General features: G+C 39.6%; 1 protein-coding gene across 1 annotated transcript in view; it reads right to left on the reverse strand.

Annotated features, from left to right (window-relative positions):
- Positions 1–5,639, reverse strand: part of CUNH3orf38 (chromosome unknown C3orf38 homolog) — a 13,531-nt gene extending 7,892 nt beyond the window's left edge. The window contains exons 1-2 of the mRNA XM_026058335.1: positions 5,474–5,639; positions 3,337–3,557 (exon numbers count right to left, since the gene is read on the reverse strand). Coding sequence (XP_025914120.1) covers positions 3,337–3,557; positions 5,474–5,606 — 354 coding nt within the window. The 5' untranslated portion in view covers positions 5,607–5,639. The remainder of the gene's footprint in view (positions 1–3,336; positions 3,558–5,473) is intronic.
- Between the last annotated feature and the right edge of the window lie 6,024 nt (positions 5,640–11,663).

The following is an 11,663-nucleotide window of genomic DNA, read 5'->3' on the forward strand; positions in this document are numbered from 1 at the left end:
GGGCACAAACTGAAACACAGACACTTCCATCTTAACATGAGGAAAAACTTTTTCACTGTGAGGGTGACAGAGCACTGGAACAGGTTGCCCCGAGAGGTGGTGGAGTCTCCTTCTCTGGAGATATTCAAAACGCGCCTGGATGCAATCCTGTGCAATGTGCTGTAGGTGACCCTGCTTGAGCAGGGGGGTTGGACTAGATGATCTCCAGAGGTCCCTTCCAACCTCAGTGATTCTGTGATTCTGTGATTCTGTGATTCCTTATTGCACCTTTTAAACTTGCAACTTGTGTTGTTCTCTGCACCCTTATATAGCTGGGAATAACAAATAGTACTTATCAGGAAGTCACCTTTTGAATATGCATATCCTAATACCTGAAGCTGACAGGATATTTCCAATTTACCTAGATATTTTACCCATGTCAGTGCAATACGCTAACAAAACACACAACTAATCCAGGAAGAATTGAAACTTAAAGAATTACTGTGTTCCATACCTTTCTCACCACCAGATCATGTGCCTGAATTTATCTCAGTTTGGTGGTAAAACTGCTGAAATTATCCAAAAGATGGTTGGTCGCTTTCATGAGTGATGTTTGTAAGTCTTCACCACATGTCTAACAGAAGAAGTGCCCAAATAAAAGAAAATTATAGCTAATGTTATCTTTGCTACTGAAAAAAGTCTTGGGCAATCGCAGATACTTTTCTAATTCTACAACTGATTGTTTAAAACAAACAGTGGTAATACRGTGGGATAGGAAGGTTGCAGTCATTTTCACACAGAAGCATAAACTTACTCTGGAAATAAAGAAAAACCTCATTCAGATCATCATAAAATCCTTCCTTCAACACTGAATCTGCCGAGAAAGTATTTTACAGTAGTGAACCAAAGCAAATGTTAGCATGAGTCAGCAAAACCTTCAAAGAACAATCTGCAAAGGCTCACTCAGAGATTCTTTGTGTCTAGAAGCCTTGGGAAAGAATGGGCCCATGAAAGAAAGCATTAAACTGTTTGAAATAGATCTCCCACTAATTGCCTAGAGACACGGACAAGCCACTTGTGCTCTTGTTTTCTTGTTTTACAGAAAATGACACAAACACACCTATATAATACAGCTAAGATATAGGGACAAGAAATACTTCAGAGTAGTATTTAAGGTTAATGCTGGGTGGCTGAGGCTAGCAACTGAGAGTGAAGGGTGCCAAATTTTGAAGCCAAATTCACAGCAAGTAGCAAGGGCAAATATAAGTGAGGGATTAATGATCATATTATTAAATATATACCAGGCAAGGATGGCAAACCACCTTAAGAAGGTCTTGTTACTAAATATGTATTGCAACAAAGTAAACAATAAGAATTTTTAAAGATTATTTATTATGGGTCAAGCTAAAACAAAAAATATATTCTTGATTTGAATTCTTGTTGTGAATTCTTGAATTGAATTGGCAGTTGTATTCTTGTTATGTGTACAACTAGATGTAGAAGAATGGCAAAAATTAAGCAAAAATATTCAGGAAGCAAGTTGTTTCGCACTTAAATATTTGAGAAAGGCTTTTAACTTGCTTTTAAAAATGAACTTGGCTTAGAAGACACTTCTTTCTAACAAAGGAAGTGTCACCATGTGAAAAGCATGCATGCAACCTGGTGCCCAAGTAACAGTCCTATGAGTCTATTTATTTCCTACATGCGTACTTTGTTTATCCTTTGCTTTCTCTTACAGTAGATAAGATTTAAGTTACTTAAGACACACCATTCAAGCTTTCCCACATAATGTTACCTGACCTCYAGCTGTTGGGTGAAATGTTTTTTGAACAGAAATTAGATGTGCAGGCTTTTTTTTTTTTTGTAAGCATCATCAATATTTGTTACTTTACAACAAGACTTTTAGAAGCAAATCAAACAACATCATGTTTGCTAGCATCAAAGTCTACTTCTGGAATCAAGTATTAAAAATGTGGAGACTTTTACACAGAAGTTATGAATTATAGTTTACTGCAGAACAAACATATCTGTGCTGGTAAGTGGATTCGCACTACCTATTTTTTCAAAATGGAGAGGGCCACAAGGGTTAAGGGAAAATAAAGGCAAAGAAATATRTATGAGATAAGTAAGGCAGTTGAACTTCTTATTCTTTATGAATGTGTTTCAAGTACTTCAGAAAGTTTAATTTACTTACCTTTGGTCTCGGAACTTCAACATAGGTTAATACTTGAGAAGTATTCTTGCAAGAACAATTTTTTTTTGTTCGTTTTCCCCCCCAAAGTATACAAAAAATAGTTTAAAACCAATTTGTAGCTAAGTCATACAATCCTCATGTATCTCAGTTAATACCCGAGAGAAAGCTCAATGCAATAGTTTATGCAAAACTATAAGAGCTGCAAAGCTCTGACAGTCCAGCTGGTGGGGCTGTTGCCTATTTATGTCTCTGAGCACAACACACCAAAAAGCTGAGGTAGCTATTTAGAGTCATATGGTGAAGAACCAAGACTAATAAAACACTGAAAGTTCATTACACCACTATAATTTTGCTAAATGTCATAACTTTGAACTTCAAAATAACCCATAATTGACAAAACACATCCAGTTACACTGCTTTAAGCAAAGAGTGGAGGGAAATGGTAAATGGCATGAAACTGGTACTGCTACAAACTTTACATTTCAACTTTATAACAATGTTTAAAAATCCATTCTGCACCATACTAGCTACAAGGAATAAGAATGAAAACGGTTTACAGAAAGTGCTATTTTGATTGCACTGTCTCTAAAGGTAGACCAAGGCCCTTTACAAAAGGGCAATTTTTTCTCCACTTCCTTCACAACATTTCAGACCAAAGTCTGGCAGGCTTTTTTCCAGATGATCTACCACCAGCACCACACCTCTGCTCTGCACTGGGATGCTCCCTGCTAATGGTACTGTTAAAGGTATGCCTCCTATGGCTGGAGGAAGACTGGTAATCCCTGGTCCATACCAAAACTTCTAAGAAAGTTCACCGCACTGAAAAATGACAAGGAGCTACTCTGAGTTTCCATACCATTAACACTGTTGTTTTCAGTTGTCTTTGAATCCACAGAATTATTCCAAACGCCTTTGATTTTAACTTACAGTACAACTTAAAAATTAAAAGCCTGAAGAAGACCCCACACATTAGGAGTTCAAGTGCACTAATATACTTTATCAGACAGCAGAAGACTGTCCTGCAGTGATGCCTTGGCATAATATGCTTCTAAATGGTGGCACTAAGAGATTTAGCGTCTTCCTAAACAGCAATATTTATCACACTGATTAGCCTGCAAAGAGAATGCTAAATATTCTCAGGTCTTTCAGAAAGTAGCACTCACCGCTCTGTGTGTTTTTTTGTCCTCCAATTCTGAGGAGCTTGCTGTGAGCTGCCCATTCCAGTATTGTTTTGCACGATCAATGAGTTGGTGCTTCTCTGAGGAAGGAGGCACTGGAATTCCTTGTATTGCCAAATACTTAAAAATTATTTCTCGATAGACTTTCCTTCGTTTCAAAAGTTCTTCTGCACTTTGACTGTAAACCAAAATTGCATGAATGGCTTCTGCAAGTGAAGAAATTACAGTTAGCAGCTGCTTCTCTCATGATTCATAGCCAAACTTATACCATTTCTTACACTTCTGACTAACGCCTCCTGATGCTGCACAAGATTAAGTGAAATGCAAAGAGTTAAAAGAATATTTGTAAACTGAAGTCTGATCTATTTTCTGCCAAATAAAATTAATAATATTCTCCAAGTGGGTTGAAATGTTCAAGCTGCTTAGAAACTCCAAGTGCTTCAAGAAGAAGAAAGACTCTTGTACACAATACACTTGTACCCATACTCCTTGACAAGCAGCTAAGTCTTAACTTCAAAATAAACTGATTTGGTTTTAACGTGAAATTGTTCATAGCTTTCTACTTCCGTTACCTTACACCAAAAGCAAATCTGAGCTTGCTTTCTTCATTTGAAAAGCTCTGGGATATTTCAAAACAGGCCAGAGAGAGGCTCATCTTAGAGGCAAGACTAYACTGGGAAAGAAGAACTGCACAAATTCTTTATGGTCCTTCTGAATATGGAATTTTAATCTAAATTTTTGAATCAAATGGGTAGTTTGTGTGATTTCAGACAGAAAATGTATTGTTATTTTCAAAAATATGAGGTCTTCTACGTTTGCTGTGAACAGAAAATTGACAAAAATGCAGATAGAAGATATTTAAGGTAACAGCCTGATTTCTTGTATGCTAAACAAAAATTCTAGAACCAAAACTTGGCAGATTTTAGACAACACATAGTTATTTGTCCATCCAGGCTTCTATAGATTGATGGAAATAGAATTAAATCCATTTAATCTCCACAACAACCACCTGAAAACTCCCAAGTTCATAAGGAAACACCATGCACAGTAGTATGAAGACAGTGCACTGAAACGTAACTTCGGAAAATCTTCAAATGCAAGGCTCTGTGGCAAAATTAGGAAACATGATAAGATGAAATTCAGTTTTGAAGTAGTTGCGATAGCTAATTCGCATTTGAACAGAGGTCAGCTGCCTAACGTTTCAGCTGTAGAAACTGTAGGCTTAAACAAGAAGAGACTAATAATTGGGGTAGAAAATAAATACATCTTTTAGCTTATTCTACAAGCACTACAAAAAGCAGATTAAAAAAAAAAACAAGAAAAAGTAGAGACTATTTAGCGCATGAACTTTCAAAGAAGTGCATTTAGCAAATGCTCTGAGTTATGTCCCATATGAAACATATTCAAGGTTTTGTATGAGTGTATTCAAGGCGATATACTGAGTGGCCTCAAGTAATACACGTGCAAATTTAAGTTTTATAGCACAGATCTCAACACCCACGAAGGCCTGGGGGATGGTCACACCAAACGGCGTTACCGTTCTACAAACGAGTAAGCTCAAGACTGGATCTGCATTTTACCCTCTCAAAAGCTGAAAGCAGAGATGGTTAAGGTAGAGAGCAGCAGACGCTCAGCTTCTACATAAAGTTGTAAGCACGAACGAGATATAGCACCGCATGAAGTTCCGGGGGGGAGGGGGGGAAGGAAGGAGGAAGAAGAAGAAAAAAAAGGCGTTTCGAGGAACTAAAAACCTAGCAGAAGGCACTAGTAGCCGCACGCTCCTGCGCCTACACACACGAAAGCGCTCAAGAGCCAGATACCGGCGCTATGCGGAGGCTACCAAGCCCGACAGCCCCGCAGGAAGATGCTCTGACCGGGCACACGCGAATAAAAGGCAGCTTCCGATGCCGCCCAGGCCGCTGCCCTCGGGCACGGCGCCGCCAGCTCGCCGCCGGCCTCCGGGGCAGCCCCGGCAGCTCGCACCGGTTGCAGGGCGGCCTGCTGTCAGCAGCAGCGCCACCACCGCCCCGGCCTCAGCGCCCCCGGCCAGGCCGGGGGGGAGGGGAAGGCGCCCCGGGCTGCCAACGGCCTCGCCGAGGTCGGGCCCCCGGGCCCCGCGCACCTTGGCGGCTCTCGGGGTGCACCAGGCGGTTGGTGATGGTGTCGGTCAGCGCTAGCAGCTCCTCGGTCTCGAGAAACTCCAGGAGCTCGCGGCAGCCGGCTTGCTCCCGCTCGCTCAGCCCCAGCGACGCCATGGCGCGGCGCGGCCCTTTCCTCCTCCTCCTCCTCCTCCTCCGCCGCCGCCGCCGCCGCCGCCTCCTTCCTCACTGGCACCCTAGCAACGGCGCGCCCTGGCGACCGCGGCTTCCCGCGCCACGCCGCCAGCGGCCCCTCCGGGAAACAGCGCCCGGCACCGAGGTTCCGGGCGGGAGGCGAACGCGAACAAGCAGCGCGCCTCAGCATTTCATAAGCAAATACCACCATCGCCCTTCGTAAGGTCTCGCATTAAAGGGTTGTGCTAATGTCCCAACATAATCGTGACCAGCCACGTGTTTTTTATGCTATGGAAGTATTTTCTTGAAGCTACTCCACCCTCATCCATCATTTTCTGTTGACATCCAAGCATAGCATTTGGAGCCTGTTTCCTTACTTATCCTTCCTCTTCACTCACTGCCATCTTTTCTCCATCCTCCATACAGAGTCCATGCACTCTGGTAAGGCCAAGCAGCTCTCCAGCATCRCAGTTTACATGGAGATGGTGCCTTTACGTGAATAAGGTTCCTGAGCAGATGGTGCTGAGCGCAGTAGTGACTGCGGGCATCACAGCAAGGGCTCAGTGCCTCTGCCGAGCTCCTGGCAGCCACCCGACGGGGAGTCAGTCCTTGGAAAGTGGCTGACGTGCCCCAGCCTTTGGTAACGTGTGCCATAATCGGGGTCRGGTGGCCTGCCTGACCTTGGCCAGCCTCCCACCCATGACTCAAGGAAGTCTTTGGCACCCTGGGAAACTAATGCTACGCTACACATTTGCAAGAGTGGGAATCAGACAGGGCAGCAACTGAAATTACTAACGCTGCTTTTCCACCACCATGAGGCTTGAAGCACCTGCTGCTCCTGCACTGGGCAGTTTTCTCTGCCTCAAGGGCAAAATAACCAGTGATGGTTATGGGTGAGGGAGAAAAGAGCAAAAAGGAGAAAGGAYGAACAAAAACAAAAGGAAAAAGAAGCAGAAGGCTCAGGTGAGATAAAGACCATAAGGCCCAGTGAGGCCTGGTGCTGAGAAAAATACAGATACAATGAGTGCTCGATCTCACTGTGGCAGAAAAAGCAGGGAAGAGGCACTCATCAAACCCATGCTTTAATATGGATAGCTTTTGGTGCTAAAGCTGTCTCTGGTTTCAAAAATTGGAAAACCCAGGTTCTGTAAAGACTCAGACTGTCACTTGAACACAGAAGTTAAAAGCACTAGTGATGTTTTTGTCACTGAACACCTTCATGGTAGACTCTGTTCAGATCTATGGTAAAGAAGGCCATCCCTGAAGATCTTTTAGATCTAAGACCAAACAACTGAATGAACAGAGAAGATGGTCCTGCCCCTCATACCATGCATACAATTAATGTTTTAGATGTTCATTTGCTCTTTCAGGTCTGGAAAAGCTGTTCTTCAGATCTCCCAGGCTGATTAGGACAAAAAAAAAAAAAAAAAAAAAGGCAGCTGGAATAATGACTCTTCTCTTAAGCTAAACCAGAAACAGCTGAACTAATTTTGCTCACAGATTTTCAAGTTCAACTTTCAGATAAAATTCAGCCCTGATTAAAGCACTTGAAGAGATTCTACACAATAATGCTTACTGTATGCTGTGCCAAATTTCCCCTTAAATGTACATCCATTTAAGATCCTTTAGGCAGCTAGAGCAACATGTAAATACTTCATCAAGAACAATCACTCTACTGTATAATATATATGCCCTCACCATAGAGCTAGTATACATTTTGTTAGACTACTTAATTAYGCACTTGCCATGTAAAAGAAAGACCTCCCACCACAATATTAAGTGATTCACTTTGCATATCTATTAGAGTTTACAAAACAAAATTGGACGACAAAAACAGGACACCTTACATGCCACCGATGTAATTTTGTTGCTGAAATGTAGTTTTTTGCATTTCTTAAAATTAATTCTGCAGACTTAAAATTAGAAAAAGCTCCCTAGAAATATGAATGGCCTTTGCTTCAATTTGCTGATGTTTCAACATGCCTAATTAGTTTTGCAGTCTTCAGGGGAACAAGATCTAACTCAATATTATAGAATTCAGGAAAAAAAGGTTAAGATGCCATTTTTAAGATTAAATTTTGTTGAGAGGCTTGCTGTGTTTTCACCGAATGTATTTTTAAAGTAGATTGCTTTAGCATCATTACATTCCTATTCATCCAGAGAGAGAAGTGCATCGTCACCATAGAGATTGAAGAGCTTCTTTAATATTCAGAACTGATCACAATTTTTTTTTCTCTCTCTTTTTAAACCAAGGCCAGCACTTCTAGTAGGATTATGCCTATAGCTTGTTTGGTACCTGAGCTGGTTCCCCCCCRTTCTGTAGCCTTTTAAAGTAGGTGCTTCGTCGAGGTGGGGGGAGGCAAAAGAGTTGTGGGTCCCCCCTCTTCATTTCCCAGAACTCATTGCCTACAGGGCTCAAACTTTCAGTTACAAATGCCTTTGATCATTGCCCAGGAATGCAAACTAGAGTTCCTAAAGGTGAAGGAATAGGAAAGTTATTAAACTATAAAAATAAAAGGAGGTGAATAGAACTGTTGTAACATTAAAATCCAGCTGTAATCCATGGAGTGACTAGAAATGATCCCCTCTCTTTTTCATCAGAATGAATGTGTTTATTTCAAATTATATCCTTAAAATGTCAATTATCCCCTATTTCTATGAAGACAGTGCAAAAGTCAGGCACTGAGACATAGCAGGACTGGGTTTAATCATACTGATGCATATGAATATAGGTTCAGGCAGTACTAGATACTATTCTGAGTCACATATGCACAGCTATAACATCGGGAAGGCAGCACAAAATATATCTGAGGTTATATCACAATATTTGGATAGATAAGAGCCAAGCTTAACTGAAATACTCATTACAGACTTTTTTTTCTCCCTGTCCTTTGAAAACCAAGCAGAATGGATTAGAAATTACTAACTAGAATACAAACATAAGTATCAGTTTTACCATCATCTATAGAAGTAGTTATTTTACAGGTGGGTGCAGTCAGCAACTACAACTTAAGGATACTCATGCTTAACATACTTAAATGATACTGGCCACAGTATTAGCTCTTTTCACCCATTGCTATCCTACACTACGTTTTCCAACAAGTTAGTTTACATAGTGTTGATTATGCTGATTGATGAAGACACCACGTATGAACTGAAACAATGTTTTATAAAAACGGACCACAGCTTAACTAGTTACCATATGAAGCATTTTCATCTTTTAACTGCACTTCCCCTTCAATTATATTTCATAATAGCTTTGAACCGCTATTTTATACCTCCTATCTGCCATCGCTAGTATTTTTAGKTTTTTTTCCTTGCATAATTCTAAAACTTCAGAAATTGTTTCAGGTACAACCTTTCAACTTTCAAAATATAAAATCAAGTGTGTACAATGTCATTTGCGACAGCCCACCCAACACCCTCAGAATTGATATTTGTCTTTAACTTATGTGGACTATTCAGCAAGCACTCTTGAACATTTCTTTGATCTATCCAGCCACATCTAATCATTAGGCGCTTCATTCATCTACACCCCTCAACTCCCTTTTGGGCTCAAAGCTCAATATTTTCCCTTCACAATCTAGATGCTTAACACTGGAAATCAGTCATCAAKTTTTTTCTCGCCCCATTTATCAGCCATACTAATCCATTGTGAGGTAGGCCATTGACAAGAATGCTTACATGATTACATTGGGTTATCAATTAAGGATACCATTCTTTTGAGAAATTTTTACTTCTGCCTGAAATGTCAGCATATCAAGGGAATTAAAACAAATCAGGGCAAAAAACTTCACATTTGGAGTATGAATATAATTTGTAATGAATTTATCAAATGACTTGTGTATATATTGCAAATCGGATACTCATTTTGCCTGCTATGTGTATATGCCACAGTACCAGAGATTTGAGACCCCTTGTCCTTATGTCCAAATTTAGTAATTTTTTTAGTCAAAGACTTTGTCAAAATTATACAAAGTAGAAAAAGATAAATTTGAAGTTTTAAGTTACACAGAAATCACCATTCAAAAAGTTACCAAAGACAGTCAAAACCCAAGATGAAAACACTTAAGAATTTACAGAACTATAAATAATAAATGTAATAATCCAGCATTTTCAGATGACAGTCAGTATTAAGCTTTTTGAAGTAAAAGAAACAGCAATTAGATTATCCTTAATCTTGGGACTATAGAATTCAAAAAAGTGACTTAAAAAAAAGCAATGAAAACAAGTTTATCACACCAGAGGTGTGACACTCCATTAGCAGTATTATACTCCATTAGTAGTATTATCAGAAATGAACATAAGCTTATAAACTGCAACAACTGAGACTCAGCTCTCTATATTAGCACACATCAACCTTCATATGCAGTCTAAACTAACACTTGTTACTTGTAACACAGAGCCATTGAAGAATTTTGACAGCTGCGTGATGGAGAAAGAGTGGACGCAGCGGTATCTTACTACTCCTACATCCAGACCAGCTCATGGTCCTACATTTGTATTTCAAGCCCTACACAAATGGCTAAAGAGTGGTTAACACACACAGCATTTTCAAACCATTGTCCCCCAGGGCTAAATATCATACAAGCCATTAAAATGATCATGATTTGGCACATTTCTTTAAACACCGCATAAAATCTTTCTTTGCGAGCCTTAATACATTCCTTCCAACACTACTATCTCCATCTCTGGTTTGCCAGCTTTATGCTATTCTCTCTGCATGTTATTGAAAATTCTTAGAAAATGCTACATTAACTTCCTCTTCCTACCAGGTCAGTAGCTTTGAAGGCCTATGAGTCCCCTGAGATCCTAGACTAACTAACTTAACAAAATCACATTTTCCCATGCTATTGTTTGTTTGTACTTTTTCTGATTGATTCCCTGTATCACACAGTATATCACCCAAATGATACATGATGCTTTAAGTTATTTATGTATATATAGTAGTTAAGAAGTCTGGTTCCCAAGGGATTTGGTTGACTATTTAAATGACTTAAAAGCTGCCATTGTTTTGAAGATGGTTTGACCCAGTCAGCTCTGAGGAGTGGATTGCCTGGTGTCTTAAGTGTCAAATGCCAACTGAAGCTTTTTCTGTGTAGGTGCGTTCATCATGCATCTCGGGCTCTGATGACCAAAAAAGCTATTCCTCCCCTTGACATACACACATGCTTCTTTCTCCAAGAGATTATATATTTTTAAAGAATTTGTAATAATACCATGACTTTTTGAAGATTTATTGAAATAAATAGTAATTAAGAGGTCCCAAATTTACTGGAGTGGGTGATTAACAGCTAGAAGGACAAAACAGACAGGAAGTCTATTTTAATTTCCTTAGGAATCCTGGATAGTCTTGGGGAGAACTGAATAGACTTAGAGTCTATTGAAATCCAAATATCTGCAGACATGGAACGTCAAGAACTGACAGCTTTACACTGGTGCTACGCAACACAATCATATACCCAACACAGCACGGTAACTATTAACACTGCAGCAATATTTTCAGAGTGATCCCCCAAAAGACAAGATCAGTTTCTATTAACAACAAAGACAATGTTTTATTGAACAAATCTATGTACAGTACAAAAAGTTTTCAAAATGAAACACTACTGTTGATTTATTGCAGTTTGATGGCTCAGTTTTTAATTTGTACTCTTATATAAAATGCAAAGTAAAATAATTTAACATTCAACAAGGAAGCACAAATTTCCTTTCTTGCTGAACCTGTAACAGCTTTTACAAATTAACAGAGTCCCAAAATGCATACACTGCATTTAATCAGAAAGGTGTTATACAGTACCAAATAAATTAAGAAAAAATAACACTACCACCCTGTTGAGTCTTTCATCCATACCACTGGTGTTAAAGAATAAAAGAAATGAGTACAGCTGAACCTTCAATGTGATATTAAAATCACAAAGTTTAATGTTATAAATTATCCAAACTATACAATTTATGTAGTTTTAATGAATATGGCTAAATAACCAAAGTACCAGTGACCTTTCCCCACAGATAAGACCATTTTCAACCTACTTTCGA

This window comes from Apteryx rowi, unplaced genomic scaffold (genome assembly GCF_003343035.1).
Source record: "Apteryx rowi isolate R43461 unplaced genomic scaffold, aptRow1 scaffold_146, whole genome shotgun sequence".
Taxonomy (NCBI): domain Eukaryota; kingdom Metazoa; phylum Chordata; class Aves; order Apterygiformes; family Apterygidae; genus Apteryx; species Apteryx rowi.